The 21,987-nt window shown below is 43.6% G+C and overlaps 1 protein-coding gene across 3 annotated transcripts in view; it reads right to left on the reverse strand.

Annotated features, from left to right (window-relative positions):
- Positions 1–413: 413 nt before the first annotated feature.
- ITPR1 (inositol 1,4,5-trisphosphate receptor type 1) overlaps positions 414–21,987 on the reverse strand; it is a 215,091-nt gene continuing 193,517 nt past the window's right edge. For all 3 annotated transcript variants that reach the window (XM_049766351.1, XM_049766350.1, XM_049766349.1), the window contains 2 exons: positions 13,225–13,386; positions 414–1,780 (listed from right to left, as the gene is read on the reverse strand). In XM_049766351.1, the coding sequence (XP_049622308.1) occupies positions 1,694–1,780; positions 13,225–13,386 (249 nt within the window). In that variant the 3' untranslated portion in view covers positions 414–1,693. The remainder of the gene's footprint in view (positions 1,781–13,224; positions 13,387–21,987) is intronic.

The following is a 21,987-nucleotide window of genomic DNA, read 5'->3' on the forward strand; positions in this document are numbered from 1 at the left end:
TCCATGTACATCCGTGTATAGGAAAATTTCATGACTTCATCTCTCCTGACGGCTGCATAATATTCCATTGTGTATATGTACCACAGTTTATTTAGCCATTCATCTGTTGAAGGGCATCTTGGTTGTTTCCAGAGTTTGGCTATTGTAAATAATGCTGCAATGAATATAGGTGTGAGGAAGGGATTTTTGTATTGTATTTTTTGTGTTTCTAGGATATATCCCTAGGAGTGGTATAGCTGGATTGTATGGGAGCTCAATTTCGAGTTTTTGGAGGAATCTCTATATATTTTCCATAAAGGCTGGACTAGATGGCATTCCCATTAGTCACACATCAAACTGGTCCTCAAGAAAAGGATGTAATTAGAATAGCCGTTAAGATGCAAAGAAAGCATCTTTCCAAAGAAAGCCACCGGTCACTATCATACAGCATCATTTATTAAATATTCTTATAAATGCATTTACAAACTTCACTCGTTTCATAACTCTGCTTTCAATACATTTGAAACTTTTTTTTTTTAAAACAGAGATTCTCTGGTAAAACAAGACCCATGTACAAAACTAGTCAACAGATATAAAAGTCTCCTTTCATACTTTTCATCCAGCAAGAAATCATGTGACAAAGAAATAAAAACCAAAATGAGGCTCTTTCACAAGAATAACATGTCAGTATTCAACTCTCAGCTCTAATGGGCTAGGTCCTATTTCATCTTTCTATGGGTGTAGGTCATCTTATTAATTCTCAGCTACTCTAGCATGTTGGTTTAGATGAAGACAAAAAAAAAATCAATGCTATTATTTGGACTAGATCATCTAGAAACCATTAAATTACTCGTTTCTTTAGACTGTGACTATACAATTCACCCAGGAGAGATGATACAGATTGGCCAGCGATATATGCATTTATTCCAAACAAGGTACAGAAAGTTTTCTTTCAAGAACTCGTACTAGAAGTTCTGCTCAACCTAATCATGTTCACGCTCTTATTTGAAGAACTAGTTGAAGCAATCAGTTGAGAAGCTTAAAAGTTATCTTAGAAACTAAAGTTGCTTTTCTTAAAGGAATGCTGACTTGGAGCATTGTCACTAAAAGATGGACAACTAGTGCCATGAGCAGGGTGTTGGAGTCACCGAGGACAATTACATGGAACAAATGCCCACAGGGCCAGAAACTCACTTTTCATAGGGTTTGGCAGCAGCATCATTGGACGTTTAACCATTTTATTACACAGTATTAACACACCAGCTTCAAAGATGGTCACTCCCTTCAGAATACCCAGGAGTTCAATTTCTCGTGATTGCATAATCATATTGCACAGTTTTATAAAAAAATAACATAAATACCGGCTATTCTAGTTTTAAATACAAAATACATGTCAGATACTTTTAAATCTATCCTCTGGTTCAAGTGCAAATCAGGTGCTTTCTTTAGTCCTGCCAAAGAAGACATTTTTCTTTTTTAAAAAATGATTTTTTTTGGCAGACACGACGACGTTTCGTTTTGCCAACCGTTCTAATTACATACATCCAAACCCTTAAGAATAGCAATCATATACATACAGTATAAAACCGAGTATTTACAAATGTACGAAGCATAAGTGTAACCTTTGTGTGTGTGGGGGAATCAGAACTCATCAGCTAAACCCACACAAGAAATAAGTAGAAAAGGTTCATCGGACGTCTTTATTTCATCTTGCTTATGCTGGTTGCTGTGGGTTGGCGTTCATGTGAGGGGGTTGTCCTAGGAGACCAATTCTTTGTTTCTGCTTCCTTTGTTCTGTCATCTGGAAAGTTAAAACAGTTTCATCATGAGACCCAGACGCTTCCTGTACGTCAAATTATACACTGAACCGTAGATTTACCTCTGTGGTTATGGTTTTTATACTGAAACCCACTTTCTACAAACAGTGAAAAGTCACTCTGTCATACGCACCAGCTTCAAAGGGACACGGTCCCGGGCGGCACGGGGGAATTCTGTGACCTAGTCCGTAGTGTGACATTCAGTTGTCTTGCTTTTACCTTGTTTCACCAAGAAACAAAACTCCACTCAACGATGAAAGAGTGAGCTCAAAGGGTTGAGTTCATGTTTTGCATACAGGGGGAGACCCCGGTTGGATTCCCAGCACAGCCAGGTGTGGAACACCCCCATGCACCCCCAAATGAAACAAAAACAAAGACGAAGCTAAGCGCAGGTGTCTGGACAGCTTTATAGGTCCATTTGCAGATGGATTTTTTTTTAGAACTTTATTTATGTATTTACTTATTTATTGGTTCTTGGGCCACACCCAGCGGTGCTCAGGGGTTACTCACTCTAATACTTAGAAATCACTCCTGGCAGGCTGGGGGACCATATGGGATGCCAGGAATTGAACCGAACAGGAGAGATAGCACAGTGATAGGGCATTTGCTTTGCATGTGGCTGACTGGACTGACCGGATTTGATTCCTGACATCCCATATGGTCCCCTGAGCTTGCCAGGAGTTTTGCCTGGAAATTTTCTTCCTGGTTCTCTGGGATTCCAATGATTCTTATGTTGTTTCTTTTGAGTTTATCAAAGACTTCTATTTTCATCTGTTCACATTCTTTGAAGATTTTTTTTTCCATTGTTTGATCACTGCTTTAAGGCTCCTTTCCTCTGAGCATCATCGGATGTGACTCCAAAACCAATCAATCAATCAATAAACTGCTTTAAAAAGAAAAATCCTGCAGCATACACCCCCCTTGGAGCTGAGTGTCTGTGCCTTTGAGGGCCATCCTAAGCAAAGCTACGGCACCCACAGAACGGCCATTCGAACCCGGATACAGACATGGCTTCAGGTTTGCAGAGACCATCTCTAAGGCTGGTCCCCCATTTTTCTTTTTCTTTTTTTTCTTTTTTTTTTTTTTTTTGGTTTTTGGGCCACACCCAGCGGTGCTCAGGAGTTACTCCTGGCTGTCTGCTCAGAAATAGCTCCTGATAGGCACGGGGGACCATATGGGACACCGGGATTCGAACCAACCACCTTTGGTCCTGGATTGGCTGCTTGCAAGGCAAACGCCGCTGTGCTATCTCTCCGGGCCCTGGTCCCCCATTTTTCCAGTGAACTTCCAGCACCCAGACAGTGAGTTTAGTTCAATTGGTGGATACCTTTCGCTGTCTCTATCTAGCCTGTCTCCGACCTTGGATATTCCTAGCTCTGTATCTGGCCCTGGCTATTTACATCAATTCTAATAAGGTTGTGGAGGACCAGACAGACAACACAGGGGATGAGGTACAAGCCCTGAATATTGTTGATATAGACTGGAGATGATCCCAGTACCTGAGCCTCACTACTTCCTTGATCCTCACACCAAACCACCATACCCGTTGGGCCAGGACGACCAAGAGGGCCCTGGGACAGAAGTGTTTGGAGAAACACCCTCAAAAAAAAAGGAGAAATGGCTTTATGATATAACTTAGTAGGTTTTAGTCCCAATTTCCAGCTTTTCCAAGTGAGAGAAACATTACATTCTAGTGGTAAAACAGGGGATTTAGGGACACAGATCCTTCCCTCTGGCTTTATTTCCATCTCGTTTTCTGTGCTAGCTCCTCTGCTAGGTGGTGCTGAGAGGAGACGTGCCATTTCTGGATCTGGTGTCAGATTGGAGGTGAGCATTTTGGTTTGGATTTGGACTGTTTTTTTTTGGTGCAGAATATCATAAAGAGAACGGAGAGTCTAACTTGCCTAGGTCAGTTTTGATTCTTTTTTCTTCTTTCTCTTTCTTTCTTTCTTTCTTTCTTTCTTTCTTTCTTTCTTTCTTTCTTTCTTTCTTTCTTTCTTTCTTTCTTTCTTTCCTTTCTTTCTTTGTTTCTTTATTTCCTTTCTCTTTCTTTCTTTCTTTCTTTCTTTCTTTCTTTCTTTCTTTCTCTCTCTCTCTCCCTCCCTCCCTCTCTCTTTCTTCTTTCTTTCTTTCTTTCTTTCTTTCTTTCTTTCTTTCTTTCTTTCTTTCTTTCTTTCTTTCTTTCTTTCTTTCTTTCTTTCTTTCTTTCTTTCTTTCCTTTCTTCTTTCCTTCCTCTTTCTTTCTTTCTTTCTTTCTTTCTTTCTTTCTTTCTTTCTTTCTTTCTTTCTTTCTTTCTTTCTTTCTTTCTTTCTTTCTTTCTTCTTTTCTTTTTCTTTCTTTTCTCTTTCTTTCTTCTCTCTCTTTCTCTCCCTTCCTTCCTTCCTTCCTTCCATCTTCCTTCCTTCCTTTTTTTTTTTTTTGGTTTTTGGGCCACACCCAGTGATGCTCAGGGGTTACTCCTGACTCTGTGATCAGAAATCACTCCTGGTTTAGGGGACCGTATGGGATGCTGGGGATCGAACCACAGTCCATCCCAGGTCAACCGCATGCAAGGCAAATGCCCTACTGCTGCACTACTGCTCCAACCCAAGTTTTGATTCTTTCAAGTCAGTTTTGTTCTGTGATGGGGGGCTCAGGGGAAGGTCCCCATGTGTCTCGGTCAGTGGATGAATGTGGTGCTGCCTGGGTGACTCTCTACGAGATGCCGGGATTCTACTGGGCCTTAGATCCTATACTACCTCTTTTTCCCCTCAAGATACTATATTTAGGTGCCTGTAAAATGTATTTGCTATTATCATTTGGGCCAGAAGATATAATAAGAATGAATTCTTTCTGAAAGATAGCATTTAAAGTTTAAAAAAAATTTTTAGAGGCCAGAGAGAGAGCATGGAGGTAGGGTATTTGCTTTGTATGCAGAAGGTCGGTGATTCGAATCCCGGCATCTTATATGGTCCCCCAAGCCTGCCTGGAGCGATTTCTGAGCATAGAGCCAGGGGTAACTCCTGAGCACTGCCGGGTGTGACCCAAAAAGTCCAAAATAAATAAATAATTTTTTTAATTATTTATAATTTTTGGTGTTTGGTTCAGATCTGGCAGTGTTTCAGGGCTTACTCTTGGCTCTGCACTCACAAATCACTCTTGGAAGGGGCTTGAGGGATTATATGTGATATTGGGGACCAAATCTTGGGGGACTATATATGATATTGGGGACCAAACCCAGGTCAGAGCTGAATTAGGGTACAGCTATTGCTTGCTACTTTACTCAGCTTCCTCTCCCCTTCCTCACTTCTGCCCCAAATATTCTCTGGGCAGGTAACCTCGACACAGAATCCAATAAAACTTAACTAAATTAAAAAAAAAAAACACAGGGGCTGGAGCGATGGCGCTAGAAGTAAGGCGTCTGCCTTGCAAGCACTAGCCGAGGACGGACCATGGTTCGATCCCCAGGAGAACCATATGGTCCCCCAAGCCAGGAGCAATTTCTGAGTGCATAGCCAGGAGAAACCTTTGAGCATCAATGGGTGTGGCCCCAAAACAAACAAGTAAAACCAAACAACAACAACAACAAAAAACCCAAAAACTTAGCTAAATTTCAGCAATCTAAAACACTGCTAATGAATTCAAGGTTTTGTGGGTGTGACGCCCCAATGGTATCAAGGGTTTCCATCACAACTGGGACTCAAGAGACAGAAGACCTGCCTTCAAGACATGGAGCCTGGGTTCAATCCCTGCCATGGAAAAAAGCCAAATTATCAAAGCTGCGAAGACTGGAGTAGGAGCCATGGATAGCAGGGAGAGTGTTTGCCTTGCATGTGGTAGATCCAGGTTTGATCCCCAACATCCCATCGGGTCCTCAGAGCACCACCGGGAGTAATTCATGAGTGTAGAGTCAGAGTTACCCCTGAACATCCTGGGTGTGGCTCAAAAATCTTGAAATAGTTTTTAAAACGTCATGGGGATCCTTCTATGGTCAGAGTTGGCTACTAAAGTTTTCTCCGGAATTTTCTATAAATAATGACAGTGACCTTTTATGTATATATATATGTTTGTTTGTTAAATCAGTTTTTCTTGACTTCTCTGTCATTTTTCCAGTAATTTTTTTAAAACTATATTTATTGATTGATCAAATGGCTTTGGGGCCACATCCAGCGGTGTTCAGGGGTTACTCCTGGTTCTGCACTCAGAAATTGCTGCTGGCAGGTTGGGGGACCATATGGATGCCAGGAATCAAACTGGGTCCCTCCTGGGTGGGCTGCATGCAAGACTATCACTGTGCTATCTCTCCAGCCCCCCATTTATCCAGTAATTGATTTTCTCAAAGCCTCTACAACTGTTCCCTACTAGAGCAGTTGAGTCTTCCATATATGGGGTGTCCCCCTCACACCCCAGAGGGCACCCCTCCCCTAGCCCTATCTCATCCTTTCTGCCATATGATCCTACAACTCTCTGCCTAGGTTAGAAGCCTAAATTTTTGTTCATTCATTTTCCTAGTAGAGACCTCATTTTGTCTTCTAGTTCCCTACACTGGGGGGAAAAAAATCGGTCACCTGCAAAACTATGTTTTTAAACTCTTGTATGACCTTCCTTCAGAAAGTCTGTTAGGGCACAGAGCTGGGCCCCTACATATATGTCCCACCAAGGTTCCAGCACTGCTGATGCTGCGGGTCTGAGGAACACCAAGAATTCCTGAAGGGTCTAGGGCTATGTGGGGCTCTTTCTATGAACCTCTACTTTGTGTATTTTGGTTTTGGGGGTCACATCTGGTGGCACTCAGGGGCTATTCCTGGACCTGCACTCAGAAATCGCCCCTGGTGGGCTCAAGGGAACCATATGGGATGCCGGAGATTGCACCACCATCTGTCCTGTGTTGGCTGTATGCAAGGCAAATGCCCTACTGCTGTGCTATCTCTCCGGCCTCTGAACCTCTACTTTATAAATGAGGTACCTGGGGTAAGTATATTTAATCAGGAGGAGAGCCAGGGCCTGCGAGAAGCTTCTCTGCAGTAAACACCAGGCAGATACACAAATGGGATTCTAGATGTCACTCAACCTTCCTCAGACAGAAGAGGCTCCTTAGGTGAGGGTTTAGTGCAGGGTAAAGTCACCTGCTTCAGACAGCATCTGGCCCTTTTGCAGCCGCTGCCTGCGGTATCTGCACAGCATCTGTGCTCTTCCCCCAGGAAGATCTTTGGTCTGGAGGAAACTGGGGCCGAAGGTCAGCATGGCTAGCTGGCAGGTGCCTCTGTTCTCAGTGCATTTTCTCACGTAAGTTCAGACTTTTTTTTTTCCCCTTTTACAGGCCATTCCTGTCTGGACTCAGGGTTATTCCTAGCTCTGTATTCAAAGATCACTCCTGGAGGTAGTCTGGGGGGACTTATAGGGGTACCCAAGATTGAACCTGGGTCATAAACATGCAAAGCAGGTGCCTTTCTTGCTACAGTACTGCTCTGGTACCTAATTTCTTTCTTTTTTTTTTGGGGGGGGGGGGTTCACACTAGGCAGTGCTCAGGGGTTACTCCTGGCTCTGCACTCAGAAGTCACTCCTGGCAGGCTTGGGGGACCATCTGGGTTCCATCCTGTGTTGGCTGTGTGCAAGGCAAACACCTTACCGCTGTGCTATTGCTCCAACCCCATGACACCTAATTTCTAACTTTTATTTTGTTTTGTTTTTTATTAGTTCAGTTCAACCTACATGCTATCACACATATACACTCTATCTCTATTTCACTGATATATTACGGATATAAAAACAAATATATATATATATATATAAACAAATATATTGGGCCCAGAGAGATGGCACAGTGGCGTTTGCCTTGCAAGCAGCCGATCCAGGACCAAAGGTGGTTGGTTCGAATCCCGGTGTCCCATATGGTCCCCTGTGCCTGCCAGGAGCTATTTCTGAGCAGACAGCCAGGAGTGACCCCTGAGCACCGCCGGGTGTGGCCCAAAAACCAAAAACCAAAAAAAAAAAAAACCCAAATATATAAAAACAAGGACAAAAGTCTATCCTTAGCAACATTCTAATATAAGTATTTACAATAGAATTGACCTGATAAAAATGTCCATCAGATTTCAATCTAAGATGACTGAAAAACTCTCATAATAAAAAAAATCTATTTTTGAATAGTATAAAATGTCTTATAGTATGTCTTGTAATTTATAAAATGTCTTGTAGTATGTATGGTTAATATCCTCAAAATTCCCAACTGCTTCTGGTGAACATTTCATCAGCGGTACTCTTCCTAGTTTCCTAAATACAGAAATGCCAATGCAATGGCACAGTGGGTAGGGCATTTGCTCTGCACATAACTAACCCAGGTTTGATCCCCAGCATTCCATATGATCCCCAGAGCCTGCCAGGTGCAGAGCCAAGAGACATCGCTGGGCACTGCTAAAGTGTGACCTCCTAAAACTAAAAAAATGACCAAAATCACATACAGAAATAAAAAACAAATAACAAAGTAAAAAAGAGAAATGCACTTGAATCTCTTCTGCATTTCTTCTTTTGGCCCAGTCTAAAAAAGAAGCAGAAGATATCACAGTTGTCTAAATCAGACATCTGAAAGAGTCCTCATGAAAACACTGAGAGTACAAATGAACAAATTTTTAATCTGCCAGCACTGGATTCTGAAGGAGTGATGGCTGGCCCACGACAGAAGGTCCATTCACAGTGCCCCCGCCAGGCGCATCTTTGGAGATCTGTCTGGTCGGAAAAGTGGTTTTCATGTCATAGTAAACTCATCGTTACTCAGACTAAAGAGCCAGGAAATCTTAGTAATTGAAATTCATTTTTAGAGGCCTGTAAATGCAGTCGCACTCAGATTATGAGCCTAAAACACTAAGAACAAAAGCAGTGTCTCTTCAATGTAGTGATGATGGTTGGTCTGAATGGACGATGGTGTCAAACTGTAGAACTGGTCCTAATGACCTGTTTTTTTTTTTTTTTTTTTTTTTTAAACAACCGCCTGTTAAGCTGTAATTTCAAATATAGAGTGAAAAGCCAACAGGCATCTGTTTTTGTTTTTTTTTTTTTTTTAAACAACCGCCTGTTAAGATGACCTGTTGTTTTTAGATCTAGCAACCTTCTGTGCCCGAAAAACAAGCTTCTGCACCAGCTCTGAGACTGCCCTGTTTTTCACATCTCTCCCAGAAACCAGGACCCACAAAATCTTTTGTTGACTTTATTCCCAGAGCTGTAAATCCACACCTCTGTTGCAGACTTGCCACATTCGGTGACAAGTTACTGTTTGTCTGACTTATTTTATTTTTAAATAAATAAATTAATTAATTAAATAATTTTGGGGGGCCAGAGAGATAGCACAGCAGTAGGGCTTTTGCCTTCCTTGCATGCGGCCAACCCAAGAGGGACCGGGTTTGACTACGGGCATCCCATATGGTTTCCCAGCCTGCCAGGGGTGATTTCTGAGTGCTCTTCTTCTTCCTCTTCTTCTCTGCCCTAACTGTACTCCCCCACTCTTTGTGGCAAGCTTCCTATCAAGGATCAGTCCTCCTGGCTGACTTCTAGACTGCCAGTTTGGAGAACAAGGAAAAACAATTGTGCTCATCTCTGTCATTCAATCACCTTGCCAACAGGTGTTTCAAAGAATGAATTAAACTGACCAGAACAGGGTACACCATTCCTAGAGCATGCATGCGTGTACTGTTATGCCTCTGCTCGTGTCCATCCCTCTCCTGGGGTAGGGGGGTGCCCCTTCCAGCATTTCTCAGCCATCTCAGTGGTCACGAGCATCTCAGTGGAGACGGTAGCAGATAAACTTCTTCCCCCCTCTTTTCCTTACACTGGGCCACCTGCCTCCCTGACTGTCCGGCTTACTTCATGCTTCAACTCACAGAACTTTGCAGACTCATTTCTTAGTTATAGGCCATATCTTTGTTTTGTTTTGTTTTGTTTTGTTTTTTTCTGGTTATTATGGGATACTTCTGGGTAGAATTTACTTCAATCCTTTATGGTTTCAGCCCAAGTAAGGAAGACAAACACTCAGAACCATTTGTTTAACAGTCCTTTTCCAAACTCTGGGCAATTATACCTATAGTTTAACTGCCTATACCCTTCTTTCTCTTGCAAGAAAAATGCCAAACACCACAACATGCTAACATTATCTAATTTTTTAAAGCATGTTTACAACCAATGTGAACTCCTTTCTCCATATTTGCTCTTTTGCACTATGAAGAAAACAGGCCAACAAAATTGTTGTTCTGACAGTAGTTCTCCTTCTTAGAATAAGGATTTAAGAAAACCATATTTAATGCTCAGAATTTCTTGGGAGGGAACACTTGAATATGAGATGCATCATTACAAACCCCTTAGAATAAGAATTATGATCATCTCTGTTTGGCAATAATAGAAAACATGCCAATAATGATCTTCATCCTTGACAATAACTTTTTCTCCTCACATCGGTATTTTCAAGAAAATATCCACCAGAGGCTAGAAGGGCATTTGCCTGGCAAGTGGCTGACCTAAGACAAACCTGGACCTGAGTTCAATCCCTGGCATTGCATATGGTGCCCAGAGCCTACCAGGAGGAGCAATTTCTGAGTGCAGAGTCAGAAATAACGCCTGAGCACTGCCAGGTGTGGCCCAAATATAAAAGAAAAGAAAAGATCCATTAAAGAGATAAATAACAGTGAAAACATTCAAATTCAACTATCATTGCACCATTATACTATTTTTTTTTGATTTGAGGTTCTAAATAAATAACTCAGCGATGAAGCAATTTTTCTGTTTTCCATCATGCTTCCCAGTGAATGGTATTCTTTCATAGCTGCTTAAAAAATATCAGAGTATCTTTCTTATTAATCATTTTGGGGGCTTTTCTTCTTTAATTCAGAAGAATTCTCTCTTTTTAGAAGCAGGAATTCTCACAACAGCATCTGAAAACTTAACTTTGTGGCTTCCATGGAGAGCAGCTGAAGAGATCTTTATGTTTGTTACCGAATCCAACTCTAAGGAAACTAAATCTCTTCAACAAGTGGATTCTCAAATGCAGTGATAACTTTTTAGAAGTGGTAAAATCAAAAGAAAACATGATTTCTTTTTGAAAGAAGCAACACTTTCTCGGAAAAAACAGATCAGTTCATTTCTGTCTCCCACCCTGTCATTCCATGTACATAAATAGATCCTCTCAGATCAAGGTGTAGAACCTGGTTTCATACTTCCTTTAACCTGCAATATTGTCTAAGAAAAAAAATTTTCTGAAGAGGGCTGCCAACATTAAAATGAAAAAATGTGGGAAGGATGAAAGCCAGCATGTTTAAACCTAAATGATTTTTTAATGTCACACAAGCTCACGCCAGCACAGATCTCTCATGGCTCATACTTGGATGTGACTTAATGGACATGAAAGCCATCACAAACATCAGCCTTCGTCCATCTAGAATCGGATTTGGCATATTTTGTTAGAGTTGATTTAATAGAAACAGTTTGACCTGGAGTTTGAAAGCTGACAGGTCACTACTGGGCTCTGTGGTTCTACGTGATGACGCATAAGTTTGCAGGTTTGGCTTTTCAGACTTTAAGATCCATGAGAAAGAATTTAAAAGTCAACCAGGAAAGACAAACAGGGTGGAGGGGGAAAAAAACCAAGTACACGAAAGCACAAATATACACAATTTATAGACATCAAAGTGTGGCAGGTAGTGCCCTTGGAAGCTAGGGCAATTCCTCAGGCAAATGGTCTCAGCATCCTGACTGGCTACATGAGACAGTTGGTGGTGCCAGTTGGTGGGTCTGGTCACCCCAAACAGAGGCTCTTTCTACTAGCCCCTCACTTAGCTCATTCCTTTGACTGAATTCACAGATAAGCTAGGGGCTTTAGAATGGCTCCAGTGAGCGCTTCAAAGTGAGATTCTTAGCACAAATAGCTGGTTTCAGGTCTTGCTTACAACTGACTCGGTCCTTTATTTAAAGTTGGTAATGGGTCAATTTATGTAATTTTTTTTTTGTTACCTAATTTAAAACATAGGTTTTAATTTCAATTCCTGGAACCACAGCTTTCTCTAAAGGAAGAAAATAAAAATGAAGCTTTGTTAGGTGTGTGAAGAAATTTGCTTCCTCGCCAGGGGTGGGTTGGGGGATAGAGACAAAAAAGAGAAGCAACATGTCTTAATGTGTGTACTCGTGAGTTGCACATGAATGCATATGTGTGTGTTTGTGTATGTATTTGGGCCACGCCTGGTGATGCTCAGGGGTTCCTCCTGGCTCTGAGATCAGAAATCGCTCCTGGCTTGGGGGGCCATATGGGACACCAGGAGATCAAACCACGGTCTGTCCTAGGTCAGCCACATGCAAGGCAAACACTCTACCACTGTGCCACCACTCAAGCCCCATTTATTAATGTCTTAATGTGGGTAAAAAAAAGAAAAAAAGAACAAGAACATGAGGCCATGTGGCCTGGAGGAACGCTGTGGGGGAGCATGGGTGGAAAGGAGATAGATTAGAGCAGAATGGCTGAAACATTGGCAGAAAGAGGCTGTCCACAGTCATGACCACAGAGACTGGCACATTGCCCCTCTTGCCCGCAGTCACGGGTTGCCTTGCCTGGTCTCTGGAGATGGCCGGGCACTCTCAGCAGCCAACAACTGTGCCAGAGTGTGACGGTTTGGCCAGTCAGTGGTGCCAGGGCACCTGTTTGACGCCTGCTTGGGCACAAGCCCTGGCACAGTCTGACCTGACTTGCCAGAAGCCCCTAGGCCTGGAACCTTCACATCAAGGGAAGAAATACAGGTTTGGCACAGCCCCAAGTCACTTCAAAAGGCAGAGCAGGGGCCGCAGAGATAGCATGGAGGTAAGACATTTGTTTGCCTTGCATGCAATAGGACGGTGGTTCGAATCCGGGCATCCCATATAGTCCCCGGAGCCTGCCCGGAGTGATTTCTGAGCGTAGAGCCAGGAGGAACCCCTGAGCGCTGCCGGGTGTGACCCCAAAACAAAACAAACAAAACAAAGCAGAAGAGGCAGAGCAGCAGAGCTTATGTCGAAGACCTTGAGGCCAGGTCAGGTCAGGGCAGAAGCGTTGAGTTAATGCTATGGGGCTGAGGGGACTTTCCCCATTTCACCCTGGGTGTGGGGGCAGAGGGGATCTTCCTCATTTCACCCCAATACCCAGGAGGTGTATGAATCTGGTAAACATGCAGTGAGAATTTTGCTTCAGGACTGGTTTCTCCTGGGACACTGGTTTCAGCGTCTTGGCTGAAGGGCTGATGGATGTATGGAGTGAAGCCACAAGGCGCCTTGAGTTTGGCCAGTGGAGCTTTATTCATGTTCTGGCTCAGCGCCTTCCTCAGGCCACCTGCAACAGGGCCCTCAGGTCCTCAGGAGAACCTTGTCCTGAGATGCTGTTGGCCACAGTTCCCCTCCTCTGACGCAGGGCCGGGGGTGGACGTGGGCCCTCCTCCACTTACCTGATCTTTCAGCTCTGTCAGCTGGCCTGAGAGGTTGGCCACAAGCTTCATGGTGGACTCGAGCTTCTCCTGCAGGTTCCTCAGCTCGTTCTGCTCGCCTTCCGAGTCACTGCTCACGAGGGACATGGCTCTCATCCGTGGAAACCAGTCCAGGTTCCTTTCCTAGGAGTATGTGGAATACATGAGGACAGGGAGCATGTCAGCCTAACTCCATGCTAGGCTGTGTAGTTCTGTTTAGCAATTTGGCCAAGTTCTACCCATAGGGCACTGGATCTTCTTTGGGGGGCTCCCAAGTGATAGCCAGGAGGCTTTGGGACCCTCTAGCATTTCTCAGGTAGCTGAGTTGGCACCACAATAGGCTGGCAGCTCAGTGTGAGGCCTGAAGATGAGGGGAGCTAATCAGAGCTGGGAAACTCCTTCGATTCTGCACTATTTTCTCTAGCCATGACAGAACCCCCTTAAAGCTTAAATATAGGGGGCTAGAGTGACAATATAGAGAGGAGGGTGTTTGTTTTTTTCACAGAGCCAACCCGGCATCCCATATGGTCCATTGAGTACCACCAGGAATGATTCCCAAGTCTGGATCCAGAAGTAACCAACCCTTGAGCATCTCCAGGTCTGACTTCAAAATAAAACAAGAGCTTAAATAGATGAGAAAAACAGATTTCTTAATAAGATTCCTGATTTATGGGGCTGGAGAGATGGCACAGTGGTAGGGTGTTGGCCTTGCACGCAGCTGACCCAGATGTACCACGGTTAGATTCCCTGGTGTCCCATATGGTCCTCCAAGCCAGGAGCAATTTCTGAGCGCATAGCCAGGAGTAACCCCTGAGAATCACTGGGGGTGGTCTCCTCCCCCCAAAAGAGAAACGAGTGGTCAACATAATATATGCTCAAATAAGTCAAGTTAAACACGGAGAAATGACCTCTGGATTTAGCAACAAGAAAATCAGGGTGATGAGAGTTTCTTGGGATTATTTGGGAAGGAATATACAAGTAAATGCTTAACAGCCCTCAAAAATAAGTATGCATTTATAGATATATTTAGTTTATTAAAAAATTTACTGATTAGGGACCAGAATGATAGCTCAGCAATAGAGCATTTGCCTTGCATGCGGCTAACCAGGATGGACTTGGCTTCAATCTCCGGCATCCTATATGGTCCCCCAAGCCAGGAGCGATTTCTGAACACATAGTCAGGAGGAACCTCTGAGCATCACCAGGTGTTGTGTCCCCCCCCCCCAAAGAAAAAAATTCCCGATTTGCAAATATAAATAATACTGCTTTGTTTCTGATCCAAGTCAACAAAATGGTTAAGGAGCCTTGGGTTGAAAATATGGTGGTAAGGTATAAAAACATTACATTTATCAACTCCCCCCACTGGGGCACTAGAGCTTGAACCCAGGACCTCTGTGCTGCTGCCATACCAGACTAGTGCCCCCTCTCAGTTACTTTAGGTGTGTAGATTGGTGGCCATCAGCTCAACTCTCCAACTTCCTCAGCTGGAACTTCATCCCTTGACACAAATAAGTCCCAGAATCTAGGCAGGGGTCCTCAAACTTTTTAAACAGGGGGCCAGTTCACTGTCCCTCAGACCATTGGAGGGTCTGACTCTAGTAAAAACAAAAATTAGGAACGAATTCTTATGCACACTGCATATATCTTATTTTGCAATGAAGAAACAAAACAGATACAAATACAATATGTGGCCCGCGGGCCATAGTTTGAGGACCACTGCTAGCGATCCCATTCTATACCTCTATGCCTCTCCCTCTTGTCCACCCCTCCTACTAGGCAGGATCTTTCTGGAAACATCAAGAAAGTTACCTGTGACTATTCTAGACATCTCAGATGTGTGTGTGTGTGTGTTTGTATGTGTGTGTGTGTGTGTTTGTATGTGTGTGTGTGTGTGTGTGTGTGTGTGTGTGTGTGTGTGTGTGTATTTGCTTTATGGGGACTTTCAACAGGCTGGAAATGGGGAATAGACTTTTTAAAAGAATTTCTTTTGGGGGGGTCACACCCAGCAGCACTCAGGGATTACTCCTGGCTCCATGCTCAGAAATTGCTCCTGGCAGGCTTGGGGGACCATATGGGATACCAGGATTCGAACCACTGTCCTTCTGCATGAAAGGCAAACGCCTTACCTCCATGCTATCTCTCTAGTCCCTTTGAAATAATTTTTTAATTTAATTGAAAAACTATGACTTATCTAGTTGTTGACAGATGAATTGGGCACACAATATCCCCACACCAATACTGCCACCAGCATCCCCTGCTCCCTTCTGTCCTACCTGCCACCATAACAGACACATTTCAGATTCTTTTTTTTTCTTTTTTTTTGTTTTTTGGGCCACACCTGTTTGACGCTCAGGGGTTACTCCTGGTTATGCGCTCAGAAATCGCCCCTGGCTTGGGGGGACCATATGGGACGCCGGGGGATCGAACCGCGGTCCGTCCTATGCTAGCGCTTGCAAGGTAGACACCTTACCTCTAGCGCCACCTTCCCGGCCCCACATTTCAGATTCTTTCTGCAGCTTAGCTCTCATGTTTTCAGTGGAGCTGAGTCTGTGATTCGGATGTACAGCTATTCCACTCTTCTACATTACCAGTATAACCGAAGCCCCTACCAGGGGTCTCAAACTTGAAGCCCACGGGCCGCAAACGGCCCTCCATACAACATTTTGTGGCCCTGCCCTAGAGGAATCTTTTTGTTTTGTTTTAGTTGTTTGGGTTATACCCCCCAATGTTCAAGGCTTACTACTGACTTTGCACTCAAGGATCACCCCGACTTTGCCTCCTGCGGCCCCCAGGTAAATTGAGCTTGAGACCCCTGTGCCTAACCCCGGTCCCCTATTACTTCCCTTTCTCAATTCCTTCCCTCTTAATTTCTTTCCTTCTCTGTGGAAGATCGGCTTCTTTAAAACAATTTAAAAATTTAGACTTCGAGTAACAGTCCTATCAATGAAGAGCTCTGGCCTGCACCCACACCATATACCTTTAGCCCATGGAGGTGGGCTCCTTGTTCAGTTCCCCTGCTTGGGGGGGGTCACTGAAATAATCTTTCTTCTCTTTTCTCTTCCCCTCCGCTTCCCTCTCTGAGATGTGAGAAGGAGGGACAGCCCACCCACCCACCCACTCACCCATCCATCTTCTCCCTGGCCATCCATCTCCCTGCATGCTCTTTCTTTCTGTGGATGTTTGCAGGCCACACCTGAGAACAGAGCTTCACAAAACCATGGAACTGAGACTCCCCCAGCTCACTTTTTCCTGCCCACAGAAGCCTTTCCACGAAGCTGGGAGCTTTGCGCATGATACCTGGATGTGGTCAGGAGAAATTCGAAGGCTGCTTTGCATATTCCAGGGTTAGAATTCTGGGTGGGTGACTTCTGACAGTAAATACCTTTGCCTTCGTAGACCAAGGATGTGGTCTCTGGCACAAGAACACTGACACTTATGTAGCGCTGTAAACAGCTAGACAACCATCAGAGATGTGTTGGCTGCATCTCAGTCACAGCCACTGACCCACGTGACATTCAGGTGTGACAACCTCCCACACAGACAACAGAAGGAACCAGTGTAATTAAATCAGAAACAAAGTCCACGCACTGGCCTGTGTCTGAATTTCATATATGTGACAGCAAAGCCTCATCTGAACTGATAGATTCACTCCTCAAGTCCAGTACATTGGGGAGACACGGGTCTGGAAGCAAACACCAATGCAGGAAATAATATATATATGGTAAAGGAGATAAAAAAAGGTTCAAGAACTCTTAACATGCAAGCCTTTCATTCCTAAGAAGCAGATAGCTCAGTGGTGGAAAGCGGGAAAAGCAAGAGAGCTTTTTCCTGAGTCCCGGGTTCTTTAGTAGAAAGCGCCAGATCGCACCCTGGGGTGGAGAACAAATGATCCATAGCACCAATCCAAAAGGTGCTTCATTCAAAGGTGTTTGCTATCAATGAGTAACAAGCAGACATTAAAAAAGGAAGAGACTTGGTTAATCTAGCACCACCGTAACCTAGACTGGACAGTCCAGCCAAACCAGGAAGAAAAGCGCATGACAGAGGTCAAGTGACAGATGTCTGTTATAGCAGATACCGACTTGGCCCGTGTGGTCACTGTGTACTGTCAGATCTGGGTGTGAAACTGGACCCTTGGGGATATCAGGCTGGTGCACAATGGCATGGGAGAGGCCAAGAGAAGAGAGTGGTTGAGTCTCTCTTTGAAGGACATTATTCGCTTTCTGCTATCTTTTTTTTTTTTTTTTTGGTTTTTGGGCCACACCCGGCGATGTTCAGGGGTTACTCCTGGCTGTCTGCTCAGAAATAGCTCCTGGCAGGCACGGGGGACCCTATGGGACACCGGGATTCGAACCAACCACCTTAGGTCCTGGATCGGCTGCTTGCAAGGCAAACGCCACTGTGCTATCTCTCCGGGCCCATTTTTCTGCTGTGTCTTACCCATAGCTTCCACTCACTCACCAGCCATACGTCGCCTGATTCACACCCTGCACCGTTTTTTATAGTCATTTCCAGCCATGCAGCATGATAAGACATCCCGGGAAGAGAGCCTAGGAATCAGGGGTGCTTCCATGTCCATGCCAACAGCCAGCATGCTGGCACCAAAATTGCCATACAGCATGACCCTGTGTGTGGTCGAGGTAACTGTGTCTGTAAGGTCAGGACCATAGTATCAGAACTTACAGTGGAATGAGGTGAGGGCTGCAGCCCAGGCACTTTAGAAAGGAAGCAACTTACCACATAAAAGACAGCAACACCTGGGTATGGCAGGGTGGAGGGAAGAGGCCATAGATAATGCCAAGAGGCCTAGGGAAAAAGGCTTGTGGGCACTTGCCCATCCAACCGGAATAGCACCCAGCATGTGATGTCTATGATACAGCAGTTAGAGCCCTGAAAAGAACCAGTGAGTAGGAGGCAAGAGTGATGGAGAAAGGATGCACCCCTGCATTCCACAGGCATTCTGGAAAATTCTGAGGTGCTTACAAATTGGAGACTTTATTGCATGCACCATTAGGGGTGTTGATAGAGCCCTAGATGAAAAGGAAAGATATGCAAAGCCAGACAGAGATGCTGCAAATAAAACTACTGAACAATATATATCCCTGATGAACACAGAGGCAAAGATCCTCAACAAAATCCTAGCAAACTGGATCCCAACACCTTATCAAGAAGGTCATACACCATGACCAAGTAGATTTCATCCCAAGGATGGTTTAACATACATAAATCAATCAAGATAATACACCATATCAATCAATAAAAATAAAAATCATACAATCATATCAATACATGCAGATAAAGCATTTAATAAGGTCCAAAATCCATTCATGATAAAAAAAACCTCTCAACAAGCTGGGAATGGAAGGAACTTTTCTCAATATAGTTAAAGCCATCTACCACAAGCCAACGGCAAATATTCTCAATGGAAATAAACTAAATGTCTTTCCTCTAACATCTGGTCCAGATAAGGCTGCCTCCTCTCACCACTCCTATTCAACAACTGGAAGTACTTGCCATAGTAATTAGGCAAGAAAAAAAAAATCAAGGGCATCGAGATCAGAAAGGAAGAAGTCAAGTTCTCACTGTTTGCAGATGGCATGATACTATATTTAGAAAACCCTAAAGACACTATCAAAATGCGTCTAGAAACAATAGATTCATATAGTAAAGTGGCAGACTACAAAATTAACACACAAAAATCAATGGCCTTGTTATTCACAAATAATGATAGAGAAGAAATAACATTAAAAAAGCAATCCCAGGGACCAAAGAGATAGCATGAAAGGCGTTTGCCTTTCATGCAGAAGAACGGTTGTTCGAATCCCGGCATCCTATATGGTCCCCCGAGCCTGCCAGGGGTGATTTCTGAGCATAGAACCAGGAGGAACCTGTGAGTGGCACCGGGTGTGACCCAAAAGCCAAAAAAAAAAAAAATCAATCCCTTTCACATTAATGCCACACAACTCAAATACCTTGGACTCACTTAACTAAAGAGATGAAGGACCTATACAAAGAAAACTGCAAAACCCTGCTTCAAGAAAAAAAGAGGACACAGAAAATGGAGACACATACCCTGTTCATGAATTGGAGGATTAACATCATGGAAAAGGAAATACTCCCCAAAACATTGTGCAGATTTAATGCAATGCCTCTAAGGATACCCATGACATTCTTCAAAGAAGTAGATCAAACACTCCTGAAATTCAGTTGGAACAATAAACATCCATGAATAGCTAAATCAACCCTTAGAAAAAAGAAAATGAAAAAAAGGAAAAAAGAAAAAAAAAGGGAGGCATCACTTACCCCAACTTTAAATTGTACTACAAAGCAATAGTCATTAAAACAGCACGGTATTGGAAGAAAGACAGAACCTCAGATCAATGGAATAGATCTGAGTATTTAGAGAATGTTCCCCAGATATACAATCAATTAATCTTTGATAAACGGGGCAAGAAATGCAAAATAGAGCAAGGAAAGCTTCTTCAACAAGTGGTGTTGGGACAAATGGTCAGCCACATGCAGAAAAGCAAACTAGGACATTCATCTAACACCATGCACAAAGGTCAAATAAAAAACGGATTAAAGACCTTGATATCAGATATGGAACCATAAGATATATAAAAGGTAAAAGGTAGGTAAAATACTCCATAACGTTGAGATTAAAGGCATCTTCAAGGAGAAAACATTACTGTCCAAACAAGTGGAAGCAGAGATAAATAAATGGAATTATATTAAACTGAAAAACTTCTGCAATTCAAAGAAACAGTGACTAGGGTTAAAAGGTCACCCACAGAACGGGAGGAACTATTCACACAACACTCATCAGATAAGGGACTATTATCTAAGATATACAAGGTACTGACAGAACTTAACAAGAAATAAACATACAACCCAATCAAATGATGTGGAGAAGAAATGAATAGACACTTTCTCAAAGAAGAAATACAAATGGCCAAAAGGCACATGAAAAAATGCTCCACATCACTAATCATCAGAGAGATGCAAATCAAATCAACAATGAGGCATTATCTCATGCCACAGATACTGGCACAGATCATAGAGAACAAAAAAAATCAGTGCTGGCAGAGATGTGGGGAGAAAGGAACTCTCATTCACTGCTGGTGGGAAGGCTGTCTTGTCCAGCTCTATGGAAAACAATATGGAGATTCCTCAGAAAACTGGAAATTGAGCTCCCATATGATCCAGCAATACCACTCCCAGGGATATACCTTAGGAACACAAAAACACAACACAAAAATGCCTTCTGCACACCTATCTTCATTACAGTGCTATTTACAATAGCCAGAATTAGCAAACAAGTCAGATGAGTGGCTAAAGCAACTGTGGTACATATATACAATGGAATACTATGCAGCCGTCAGAAGAGATGAGATCATGAATTTTTCCTATACATGAATGGACATAGAGATGAGGGCTGGAAGTACTTGCCTATGATATGTAGCATACCACAGAGTGGTGAAGGCAGTTATAGAAATAGAATGCCTGGCTCGATTATAGGCAGGGGTGGGAAAGGAGGGAGTTGGGAGTCATTGGTGGTAGGAATGTCGCACTAGTGAAGGGGGTTGTACTTTTTGTTTGCTTGTTTTTGGGTCACACTCAGCAGCGCTCAGAAATTTCTGGCTCTACGCTCAGAAATCGCTCCTGGCAGTCTCGGGGGACCAAATGGGATACCGGGATTCGAATCACCATCCTTCTGTATGCAAGGCAAATACCCTACCTCCAAGCAATCTCTCCAGCCCTGTACTTTTTTTTTTAATGATTGAAACCCAACAACAAACATGTTTGTAATCATGATGCTTAAATAAAGATATTATAAAAATTAATGCTTAAAATAATTAAAATGGAAGGCAGTTCTCTAAGGCAGAACATTTTCTAGGATGTCTGATATCAAACACATTCTTGGGTTTTGTTATCATTGTAGTTAATTGTTATTTTTTGGCCACACCAGCAGTGCTCAGGGGTTACTTCTGGCTCTGCACTCAGAAATCCCTCCTGGCGGTGTTGGGAAGGGGTAGAGGATGCCGGGGATAGAACCTAGGTTGGCTCATACAAGGCAAATGCCCTATCCACTGTGCTATCACTCCGGCCCTTTGAACACATTCTTAAAAGGGGGACCTTCTTTGTGTATTTGAACTATTTCCATGCATTCATGAATGCATGAATGGCTACCTGACAGGAGAGTGCGGTGTTAATTCTTCCCTCAGGTAAGCTGCAGCAAATGTTTTTTCAGAGCTGGGTTGATGCTAGTGAGGTAGTGAGGTGGGGCTGAGATTGTCTTCCTGACAGGCTCAGGCAAGCATAAGTCACTGGCCAACAGAGCGGGACCAGACCGGGCAGCAGGGACCCATTGCCACTAGAGTGATGCACAAGGGGACAGACAGTACAGGGGCACAGAGTGAGTGGAGACGCTGAGAAGGAAGGGGAGGGACCCAACCGGTAGACTAGGGAGTGAAAGCCGTTAACAAGCACTTGTTCCATGCACGAGCACACACGTAAACATGCACAAAGATGCTGGAACACATGTCCTAAATCTTCCCATAAAAGCCAGCTGGTACCTGGCTCTCGAACGTCTCATGTTCCTGTACTTAGCAAACCTTCCATAAAAATAGAAAATGTAGGGTGGGGAGGAGGGAGATTTGGGACACTGGTGATGGGAATGTTGCACTGGTGAAGGTGGGTGTTCTTTATATGACTGAAACCCAACTACAATCATATTTGCAATCA

Source organism: Suncus etruscus, chromosome 20, assembly GCF_024139225.1.
Source record: "Suncus etruscus isolate mSunEtr1 chromosome 20, mSunEtr1.pri.cur, whole genome shotgun sequence".
NCBI lineage: Eukaryota > Metazoa > Chordata > Mammalia > Eulipotyphla > Soricidae > Suncus > Suncus etruscus.